This window comes from Equus caballus, chromosome 24 (genome assembly GCF_041296265.1).
Source record: "Equus caballus isolate H_3958 breed thoroughbred chromosome 24, TB-T2T, whole genome shotgun sequence".
Taxonomy (NCBI): domain Eukaryota; kingdom Metazoa; phylum Chordata; class Mammalia; order Perissodactyla; family Equidae; genus Equus; species Equus caballus.
The window spans coordinates 56,906,830-56,918,925 of record NC_091707.1 but is presented as its reverse complement, the minus strand read 5'-3'; the positions used below and the strand labels follow the sequence as shown (position 1 = coordinate 56,918,925).

At 41.7% G+C, this 12,096-nt stretch overlaps 1 protein-coding gene across 16 annotated transcripts in view; it reads right to left on the bottom strand.

The window, feature by feature from the left end:
- The window catches only part of TECPR2 (tectonin beta-propeller repeat containing 2), a 100,658-nt gene that overhangs the window by 69,995 nt on the left and 18,567 nt on the right, over window positions 1-12,096 (bottom strand). For 15 of the 16 annotated variants that reach the window (XR_011431887.1, XR_011431888.1, XR_002803697.2 and 12 more), the window contains exons 3-4: window positions 2,677-2,805; window positions 1,912-2,043 (exon numbers count right to left, since the gene is read on the bottom strand). Coding sequence is in view for 8 of the 16 variants with exons in the window: in XM_023628430.2 (XP_023484198.1) it covers window positions 1,912-2,043; window positions 2,677-2,805 (261 nt within the window). In the remaining 8 variants the exon portion in view is untranslated. Of the gene's footprint in view, window positions 1-1,911; window positions 2,044-2,676; window positions 2,851-12,096 lie in introns of all 16 variants that reach the window. The other variant, XM_070249298.1, reaches the window with a different exon arrangement.

Here is a 12,096-nt window from a genome sequence, read left to right as displayed (position 1 = left end):
TTTGTTGCTGATGATAACATTCAAGTCTCGAAGTGATGATTAGAATTGAAAACTTGTATCCGCCTTTGTGAACGTGACAGATTCCCAATAGCTAGACTTTTCTGACCAGAATGATGGTGACACTAACGAAGGTTCTTTGTTTGGTATTATAAGTAACTTGTTAACATTCGGAAGATCTGCATCACTTAGTGGATCAATATTTTCCAAGTGACCAATGATGATGCTATAAAATCATGCAGGGAGGGGTCAAAGAGCCATTCAAAGTGCAAGACAGACCGACGGGTTTCACTGTAACAAGGACGCACATTTTACTCATATGGTTTCAGATTCCATACTGTAACTAACCTTTAAAAAAACTATCATTAGTCGATTTGGGGATATGATTTAAAAAGAATGTCCAAAATTCTCTGAAAAGCCTGTTTTTAAACTCTTCCCATTTCTAACGACATGTCTGCGTGAGGCCAGATTTTCCTTCTATCCTCCAACCAAAACAATGTATTGCAGCAGACTGAGCGCAGAATCCAACCATCCTCGATCAAGCCAGACAGCAAAGAGATTTACAGAAACGTAAAGCAATGCTACACTTCTCACTTGCTTTTAAAATAGTTATTTTCACAAAAAATATGTTATTTATGTTAATGTATAATGGGCTTATTATTTTAAAATAAAATTCATAAATATTTTTAAATTTCTCAGTTTTAATTTCTAACACAGTGCACTCAGTAGATATAACCCATACAAACAAAAGCTCTTTGGGGTCCTCTTTTTAAGAGTGTAAAGGGGTCCTGAGACCAAAAAGGTTGAGAATTATTGATAGAGAATATTTGTAATAGACAGGTCAGTCTTGGATCAGAGGGACTAAAACTCACTTGGCTAGTAACTGCTGAACTCCTACTACATGCCAGGAATGAAAGCTACAAACAAGAAAACAAAAGGATTGTGCCACCAAGGAGTTCAGTCTGTCTGGGTAGATGAATGACAAAACAGATAAAGCTCAGGCAGGCACAGAGCCACATGGGCAGTAGAAAAGGTGCAGGCCTTGGAGTAAAAACCCCGGTTTAGAGCTGAGCTCTGCCAGATATTAGCCTGTGATCCTGGGCTAGGGACTGGATGTCTCGAAGCCTTGGTTTCCTCATCTATTGATTGGAAATGAGAACACATAGCTCCGACCACTGTTGTGAGGATTCCATAACATAATGAATGTGAGGGTGGGGCCTGGGCACCGTGCTGCCACCAAACCTCCTCCTCTGCCCTCTCCCACTCCTACATGAGGTCACCGCACACAGGCAAAGTTTGCCTAGGGGTAAGCTCTCCACCCACTGAAAGACTGACCTCTGTCCATAGTGAAGATTATGAGATGCTTCACATCAGCCCCACAAAGGAATCACCCTTCAAAGAATGAGGAAGGATAGTGGCTTCTTTTCCAAGTAGTAGCAATAGACAACAGTGGAACGAAATAAGTGAATGTTCCAGCAGAAACAAAGGTCAACTTTTCAGTCACAGAAGTAGAGGCTTATAAAACAGAAAAGTCTTTGAAAGAAAATGTTACAAGTAACAACTGAGATTATAAAGGAACAATGATCGAGAATACAAGCTGACTAAAAATACAATTATGAATAAATTTCTCCAAATATAAGAAGGCCAACAAAATTTCTGGAAATCAGGGGCTGGCCCCGTGGCCGAGTGGTTAAGTTTGCGGGCTCCGCTGCAGGCGGCCCAGTGTTTCGTTGGTTTGAATCTTGGGCGTGGACATGGCACTGCTCATCAAACCACGCTGAGGCAGCGTCCCACATGCCACAACTAGAAGGACCCACAACGAAGAATATACAACTATGTACCAGGGGGCTTTGGGGAGAAAAAGGAAAAAAATAAAATCTTTAAAAAAATAAAAATTTCTGGAAATCAGTTTACCTGGTCTAGATCCAGAGAAGAATATACAATTTTCCCTTTGTCATCTCCAGAGAACAATTTCATTCCATTGGGGCTCCAGGCCAGAGCTGTTATGCTATTTTTGTGAATACCGCTGACATCAAATCTCCGAAGCTATGAATAAACGATAAAAATACACACAAGAAAAAAGAAAGGAGAAGCACTGTGAGCTGGGCCATGTGGACAAGGTGTCACAAGCCCTCCTGTTTATGGAGGAACTGGTTTTCTCCACCTTGCTTTCCATGCAGAACCCTGCACAAGGTTCCATCTGTCTATTTACCTTCAGAACTGACAAAGAACAGCAGAGAATATTAAGGAAAATTTAAATTACCCATATGTGCTTTTTGCCAAGTGTCTTCCCAGGAAAAAAAACGTTTTCTGATTATAAAGAACACAGTGTTCAGCTTTTCTGAGCATATATTTTCTAGGCAGATGAGGATTTCTCGTTTTAAAATCCATGAGGAGGGGCCAGCCCCATGGCCAAATGGTTGGGTTCGAGCGCTCCATTTCAGTGGCCCAAGGTTTCACCAATTCGAATCCTGGGCGCGGACATGGCACCACTCATCAGGCCATACTGAGGCAGCGTCCCACATGCCACAACTAGAAAGACCCACAACTAAAAATACACAACTATGTACTGGGGGGGGGGGGGCTTTGGGAGAAAAAGGAAAAATAAAATCTTAAAAACAAAAAATCCATGCGGAATTTGCCAAGAAGTTAAGAAATGCTGAAATGATTAGTACTTACCTGTTTATTTCTCCCTGGCAATGAAGACACAAGTTGAAAAACTGCAACTCTCCCAGAGGCTGTGCCAGCAGCCACGAGGTCATCGAAGCAGCTCAGGAGCTTCACCACCGTGATGGATTCCGTCTTCCCCTAAGAGGGAACATTCAAAACCAGACTGACCTGTAACCAGGCCAGCTTTTAACATGTAAAACAAAGACAACATTATCGATGGGGTAAAAAACTTCGACGAGCTGCATCCTACACATATTCCTGATTGGAAATGAATACAACTCGGAAAGATAACGAAATCTGTTAAAAAACCTCTTTTTCCTTTCTAGGTTTTTAATATTTGAAATGACAAAATAAAAAGACTTATTTCTGATGAAGGAAATGCTGATCAATCGAGTATGAGTATACTGAGCTCTTGTCAAAAGAGTACTAAGGAGATTGGAGAAGAGACGTATTTACCCTAAAAATCAGGAGTCTGGAGCAAGGAGAGCTACTCCAGATCTAGGCTCTGCTTTTCTCTCTCAACGCGGACAAGTCATTCAACCACTGTCGTCCATGGTCTACCTGTCACACAGGCTTGCTGCGGGGATCAATGAGCCAATACACCTGGAAGTGCTTTATAAACTGATGGTTTGGTTCTTAGATCAATAATCATATTAAATAACATTAACTCGTGCTTAATACATTGGTTTATTAAAAAGACGTGTACAAGCACTGCATAAAGATACTCAGGCTTCCAGTGCATCTCAGTGACCATTCCGAAACCATTCATTCAGAAAAATGACACGACCGTTGACCTTGCTAAGACATGGCAAGATCTCCAATAAACCATTCTGATCCCTGATGTAGTAATTTAGATGGTAATCAATCTGTCAAACGTGTAAGAATGCCTTCCACATTCAGGGTACTGAGAGAGCTGCTATGGCAATATCAACTAAAGTAGGTCGCAGGCCCGCCCTCCTAAAGCTGAGCTGTAGCAATGAGACAGCACATGAAAGCCACCCACAGCGAGTGGAGGTGGTATTGACGGAGCTCACTTTCATCTGGTACTTTACAACTTTCAGGGTATTCTCATGTAAATACATCTGGAGCCAGATCGTGATACAGAGTAAGGCATTTGGATTTTCAGCTATAAAAAGGAAAAGGGGAACCCTTGAAGATTCCTGATTTTGCCAGTGTATCAGTCCAAGGTGTTTCTGATAACCCCCCATTAGGAGCAGGATGGAAGGAGGGGGTGGGGCCAGGCAGGAAGACCAGCTGGGAGCCTTTTGCAATAGTTCAGGCCAGAGGTAGTATGGGCCTAGCGCAGAGAAGTGGCAATTAGAACAGGCATGAAGGCAGTAAACATCTGGTTACAACGATGACAGCAGCAATGAAAGCACAGCAACTCTCCTTTATTGAGCGTTTCCCTGCGCCAGGCATCTTGTTAATCACTTTACGTGCACTGTCTCCTGGAATCCTCAGACAACAATGAAGGCAGGTGTGCGGTTACTCTCATTTTACAAAGGTTAAGTGATTTATCTAAGGACACGCAGCTACAGGGAATCAAGAGACAGGATTCACATTCAAGTGTGACTCTCTCCAGAGGCCCTGCTCTGCCTCGCTGCTCTGTGCTCTGCCTCGCTGCTCTGTGCATTCTCTTCTGAGTGAATCACAGGCGTGTAGATGGAAGGCTTGGTAGGCTTGTAGAGAGGAAGGAGAATAAAAGGACTTTATCGTCTGGAGTGTGGGTAACATGAAAGTGATGGTTTCATTAGCAGGATCCATGGGTACTGCTTTGAGGGAAGAAAGTGACATCACATGTTTTAGATACGTATAGTCTTGAACTTGGGGGCAGGATGTTGAAAAGAGAACAGTTGGGGAAGGCCTGGTGACACAGCAGTTAAGTGCGCACGTTCCACTTCAGCGGCCTGGGGTTCGCCAGTTCAGATCCCAGATGTGGACATGGCACTGCTTGGCAAGCCATGCTGTGGTGGGCATCCCACATACAGGGTAGAGGAAGATGGGCACGGATGTTAGCTCAGGGCAAGTTTTCCTCAGGAAAAAGAGGAGGATTGACAGCAGTTAGCTCAGGGCTAATCTTCCTCAAAAAAAAAAAAAACAGAGAACATTTTCCCTGGGAAACTGTAATATAAAAACCACCACCACATCAAGAATCAAAATCATTTCTGGGAGATCTTGCCATGTCATGGCATAAACTTAAAATGGCTGTGTAATTTTTCTGAATGAATGGTTGCAAGACAAAAATCACTCAGATGAGCTGTAAGTCTGAATATCTGTGTAGAGTGCTGGTACACACACTTTTTAATAAACCAATGTACTGGGCTTGTACTCAATGTACTCATATGATTATTAACAAATTTTGTGGCTCTTGACTTAAAAACCAAAACATCCCAAAAACTGGATTATCAACACTTAACTAGACTTCAGATAGAAACAAAACATGAGGCTTCAGCTTCCAACAGTATGATTGATAGTCTAGCCATTCTGAAAAACATTCCTCTCCAAACACCCAGAAATGCTGAGTAAGATACATTAAACATCCTTTTAAATGCACAGCTGATCTTTAGAAAGTAAAGAAAATCTACAGGAGCAAAAAAACAAAAAGAATATTGCCAAACTGGAATAAAGCCAGCCCTGGAGCTACAGGCTACCTTGGGACTATGTGACCAACACCTGGAACCTTGGTTTATGAGCTGAGCAGAGTTAACGAGAACAAGACTCCAGGCCAGATGAGGTGGGAGGCTGGAGCTGATATCCCCTGCCAAAGTCAGAGCCCCTGAAGACCTAACCCTCAGTGCAAGTACAAACTAAGGAAAAATCGATCTACTGGCAAATGGAACTTTGTCTTATCTCACACACTGATTGGAGAGAATAAAAAGGAAGAATCTTTCCTAAGAAATTGTAATCACAAGCCTGCCCTCTTCAGCATGAGAGTCTGAATTTATTCTTCCCTTCCACTCAAAAGAAAGCTCCACGCCAGGCAGTTTATCTGAAGTGCTTCCATGTTAGCAGCACTCCAAGGTGCCTGGCAGACTGACCATAAACCCCATCTGTAGCACAGTCTCACCCAGGTCCCTTAGCATTCACATATATTAGGATCAGCCACATAGCTCATAATTAGAAATCGGACATTACAGGAAAATAAGTCCCATGAAAAAGAATCAACTAAAAAAAGCAATAATAGAATTGGACAACCCCTCACTCCCACCCAAGTATTTCATTTAGATTGAAGAGACCCAGAATGTAAAAGAAATATGCTTAAAATTTTTAAAGAAATATAAAAGGAAACAAACATAAGAGCAAGCTACTATAAGAAATGAAAAAGAATCAAAAGAATTTCAAATCTCAGTGGGTGGATTAAACAGATTAGTCACAGCTGAAAGAAAATTATTGAACTAGATGACAGATCTGTGCAACAAAGAGAGATGAAAAGATAAAAAATATGAAAGAGAAGTTGAGTCATCGAAGTTAATAGAAAATGAAGGTCCAACCTACAACTAATTGGGATTCCAGAAGGAAAGAAGAGAGGATAGGGACGGCAATATCTTCATAGGGTAGGGCTTAAAGTTATCCAAAACTGATGAAAGACCTGTATCCTCAGGAGCACAAGCTTTGCACAAGATTAATGAAAAGAGATACAACACACATACATCTTGTAGTGAAACAGTAAAACCTCAAAGACAATGAGAAGATATTAATATGTCAGAGAAAAAAGTCAAGTAACCAAATATGAACAACCTTTAAAAAACAGACTTTTCAACAGCAACCATGGAGTCCAGAAGACAGTGGAATATCATCTTCCAAGTGCTAAGAGAAAAAAATTGTTAGCCCTGAATAGTATGCTTGTCCAAACAATTCAAAGACAGAGAGACATTCAAACAAACAAAAAAGAGGGTACTTAACACCAAAAGATCTCAACACAAGTACTAAAGGATGTACTCCAGAAAGAAGTAAGATAGTGACAAAGGGAAGAACTGAGAAATAACAAGGAATAGTGGGTGAAGAAGTTGGTAAAAACGTGAGGAAATCTAAACAATGACTGTAAAATACCATAATAATAATGTCCAATTTGAGTAGTTAAAGAGAGAAGACTTCACTTGTGACACTCCTGAATGTGTGGGAGTTTTCCCCGAAGACACGCAAGTTTCTGACACAAGCTAGGTGTCCTATAATTTAACTCAATTCTGACACTATCTACCCGAAGACAACGTCAGATCCTACAGGTAAGGGCTCAGTCGCACAAGTCTGCCACCTACACCCCCACTTCAGACACCAGTTATCCCTGTGCTTCTGATCACCCAGCTATAGATCGGAAGTTCCAATGACCCCCTCCTTGGGTTCGATTAATTTGCTAGAGCAGCTCATAGAACTCAAGGAAACACTGACTTGCACTGACCAGTTTATTAAATGACAAAGGATACAGATGAACAGCCAGAAGAAGAGATGCATAGGGTGAGGTCTGGGAGGGTCTCGAGAGCAGGAGCTTCTGTCCTTATGGAGATGGGGTACATCACCCTCCCAGTGTGGATGTGTTCGCCAATCTGGAAGCTCCCCAAACCCTGTGCTATTGGGGTTTCATGGAAGTTTCCTCATGTAGGCATGATCAATTATTAACTCCATTTCCAGCCCCTCTCGCCTCTATGGAGAAGTTGGGAAGGTGGGGGTCTGAAAATTCCAAGCTTCTAATCATGTCTTGGTCTTTCTGGTAACCAACCCCCATCTATGAGCCCACTCAGAGTTGCCTCATTAGAACAAAAGATGCTCCTAGTGCTCTTATCACTTAGGAATTTACAAGGGTTTCAGGAGCCCTGTGTCAGGGATAGGTCAAAGACAAATATGAGAACAAGAGATGCTCCTGGTGTTATTACTTAGGAAATTATAAGAGTTTTAGGAGCTCCGTGCTGGGAACCGAGGGCAGAAATCAATATATATATTTCTTCTTATTATATTATTATTATTATTTTATATTATTATATTATTATTATTATCTCACAACTGAGATAAGTTAAAGGACACATATGGCAAACCCTAGAAAAACTACTAAAAAGATAAAACAGGTAGAGCCTAATAAGCCATAGTACACATAAAATAGAAATATGAAAAAATAATCTAAAAGGCAGTAGGAAAAGAAAAAAAACAAGGTATAAATAGATGGGATGAGTAAAAAACAGTCACCAAGACGGTAGGCTTAACCAATGGTTACTAACTGGGGGCAATTTTGCCCACCCCCTACAGTGGGACATTTGGCAACGTCTGGAGGTTGCTACAACTGGGGAAATACTACAAGCCAGGGATGCTGGTAAACATCCTACAATACACAGGACAGCACCCCAAGACCAAAATGTCAATAGTGTCAAGGTTGAGAAACCTTGACTTAAACCCAACCATATCAATAATTACATCAAATATAAATGGTCTAAATATGCCAATTAGAAGACAGAGATTGTCATACTGGATAAAAAAGAACTCAACTCTCAAATTCAAGCTATCTATTTTATATATATAAAGAAATGTACTTTAGCTATAAAGGCACAGATAAACTAAAAGTAAGAATGGAGAAAGATATACCATGCAAATTCTAGTTATAAGAAAGCAGGAGTAGCTATATTAATACCACACAAAGGAATATTAACAGAGATAAAAGGACATTTTATAGCGATAAAAAGATCAATTCGGGAGCCGGCCCCATGGCGTAGTGGTTAAGCCCGGCTCACTCCACTTCAGTGGCCTGGGTTTGGATCCTGAGCACAGACCTACACCACTCGTCAAGTCATGTTGTGGCAGTAACCCACATACAAAGTAGAGGAAGATTGGCACAGATGTTAGCTCAGGGATAACCTTCCTCAAGCAAAAAAAAATAGAGGAAGATTGGCAACAGATGTTAGCTCAGAGCAAATCTTCCTCACACACAAAAAAATCAGTTCAACAAGACGACATAACAATCCTAAATGTAAAGGTACCTACTAATAGAGCTTTAAATTGCAAGAAGCAACACAACAGCGTGCATGTACGTAATGCCACTGAACTCTACACTTAAAAATGGTTAAAATGGTAAATTTTATGTTATGTATATTTCACCACAATAAAAAAAGAATACATGAAGCAAAAACTGACAGAATTGAAATGAGAAAAATAAATGAACGATTTCAACTGGAGATTTCAACACTCCTCACAGTAATTGACAAAACAAGTAGATAAAAATTCAGCAAGGCTACAGCAGTCTTGAAAGACTGAAGTATATTATTGCATTAGCTTGTGTCCACCAAAAAGCAGTCCCCAAAGATGGAATTAGACACGTGAGGCATTTATTTGGGGAAATACTTGTGAAGGAAAAGGGGAAGCAGGAGGAGGAGGCAGGAAGAATTGTCTGATCACAATGCAGGTCTGCAACCTGGGAAGGGGAGAGGGAAGGAAGGAGGGTTGGAGAGGTAAATCTCAGCCTGCAGTGCAGTTTAAGAAAGTTTTGGCCAAGCCAACAGGGACACGCCAAGGCAAAGTCACCTGTCAGAGGAGTCACCTATATCACAGGAATAAGCCTGCCTGAGCGTCCCACCTGCACACAGTCGCTGGCTGGGAGCAGCCAATAGGAAGCATGGCCTTGGAAGGAGCACAGGGGTGGATTCAGAAGGCCCATGACTACGCCCCCCACAGCAGGAGACAATCATTGAGATTAGGTTATTACTAACTGACATGCAGGGTAAGAAGACACTGACAAAAACTCCGTTTTATTTAAAAAGACAAAATATTTGAGGGTTATTTTTTATGACTGAATCAGGATACAGAAAACCTCTTTTAGGATACCCAAACACTCAAGGTTCAAATCCACTACTACTATCTTTGTAAGCAGTATTTCTTTTTCCTTTTTTTTTTTTTTTGCTTTTTCTCCCCAAATCCCCCAAGTACATAGTTGTATATTTTTTTTAGTTGTGGGTCCTTCTAGTTGTGGCATGTGGGACGCCGCCTCAGCATGGTTTGATGAGCGATGCCACGTCTGCAACCAGGATCCAAACCAGCAAAACCCTGGGCCCCCGAAGCGGAGCATGTGAACTTAACCACCTGGCCACAGGGCCAGCCCCCATGTAAGCAGTATTTCTATTTCATAAAACCAATTCTCCATTTAATATATTATTTAAAATGAGATCTTACTGCACCAACTTCATTAAAATACCAATCTAGTACCATTTTTCATATAAGTCTACAAATAGAGACAGACCTTAATAATATCAAATTGCCTATTTAAAAGAATTGTTAGTTTCATGGGGCCAGCCTGGTGGCACAGCACTTAAGTGCACACGTTCCACTTTGGCGGCCCAGAGTTTGCTGGTTCGGATCCCGGGTGCAGACATGGCACCACTTGGCAAGCCATGCTGTGGTAGGCATCCCACATATAAAACAGAGGAAGATGGGCACGGATGCTAGCTCAGGGCCAGTCTTCCTCGGCAAAAAGAGGAGGATTGGCAGCAGATGTTAGCTCAGGGCTAATCTTCCTCAAAAAAAAAAAAAAAAAAAAGAATGGCTAGTTTCAAATGAGATGGACACTGAAGTAGGGTTAAGCAGTTAAGTGTTTACTGACGGCTTCACTGTGCTTGTTGTGGGGGACACAAACAAAAGTGCCACTTTCAGGGGTCTCACGGTCTGGGAAAAGGAGCAAGACTCATCCACAAATTTAGAAACAAGCACTGTCAGCACTGCATACATGTACAGGTGGGTCACTGGAAGGACAGTCAGCTCTGACGGGTGCACGAGAGGAGAGGGCAGGCCGGGCTGCCGCCTCAGGACGCCAGGTAGCTGTGTATCAAGAGCCACATTGCATATTCTGCGTTTTTCATGTTTTAAAATAACGAAATAAGATCATACACGCGTGATCATATCCCACCGTTTAAAGAGTTATTACAGGGATTAATTCTTCCCTTGCTTCTCACACAGCTTTACCACATGTACACGACCTTACACAATGAGACTACCCTGAAATTGGGATATTCCCTTGTTTTATTCATAGCTTTACCACATGCACATGACTTTACACAGGAAAGTGTGTAGTTGTGCCTAACACACAGATTCACACTGATGAATTAGGATGTGGCCCTTAACCTTCCTGACCCAGATTCTCAAGCTTTTTAGTATCTTGTTGTCGATCAGCCCAGACAGGTTGTCTGATGATCATCTAATGCACAAGAAGTGGAAGTTTAATCCAAAAAGCCAATTTATTATTTTACAATGAATTAACGGTTATACAAACCAGAGTGCTCATGTAGATACGACCAGTATATTCTTCCTCCACTGGCCCATGTACATGGGCAGCATGTTTTAGTTCAAAAGCCGTCTGGCAAGCATGGAGCAATTTATGAGCAAACCACTGTGAGCACCAGAGCCAGCCAGACCAAGGGGATCGTAGTTCTCAAAGGGATTCCCCCGCAGCTGCACAAGTAATTCGGCCTGACTTTTCATTTTCACAAGTTACACAGCAGACTGTACATGCTCATCCTTCCGTCACATTCTCTTTTCTTTTGATATGGGGACAGTTCAATCTTATTCTGGCCTGGGAGCCACTCTTCTGTCTCTTTAAGGAGATTCTGTCCATCTCAGACCTCATCTACTGTGTGTTTAACTCTTATACTTCCCTGATTTCCAACTTCCTGGGGGCACTTCTTGTTGCCTTGTTGAAGCAATGTGACTTCCTCAAATAGAAACCCAGCAATCAAAAAATTTAAAGACAAAAAGTTTTATTTGAAAGATGCTAGCAACAGCTTTCTGGACAAACACTTCACCATTAGGACAGCACCCAGCCAGCCTTCTGAGGCTCCGTGGCAGGCAGCTCTCCCTCAGACACAGACAAACCACACCAGGGGAAAAGCGCTCTTTGTGAGCAGGTTTGTGGGAACTGTGCAGTCTGACAAGGCGTTCCTTATGAGCTTTTGTTGATATGCCAAAGCTGAACCTTCAGTCGAAACTGCTAGCATATCAAATAACCAATAGATCTGAACTATTTAGAAATATTGGAGAAGACTCAATAAGATATGAATTCATTCAATTCTTAAGAATTGTTCCACTATTTTCCTTCTTTTACTAACAAAGAACTACCGTTTAAAGTTTGAATATTTATACAACTTTTTAAAGATCTAAAAGTTGCACAAAGGCATCTGCTTTTCTAGTATAATTTCTGTAACTCCATACAGCAAACTGAAGTAGGGGCCGTTCGCTGGACTTGAAGGAAGTCCCTAGGGCCTGGGACTCTGTCACTAGAGAAAATCGTAAAGAGAGAGAGACTAAGCAGATTACCTATAAAGGAAACAGTTAGACCGCCAGCAGAAGTCTCGGCAGTCAAGAGACATGGTAAAATACCTAGAAGGCGTTGAGACAAAATAACCTGAAGTGAGGGAGGGATCAAGTCTCATTTTGTCTCCATATGCATACCCAACTGTCTCACAC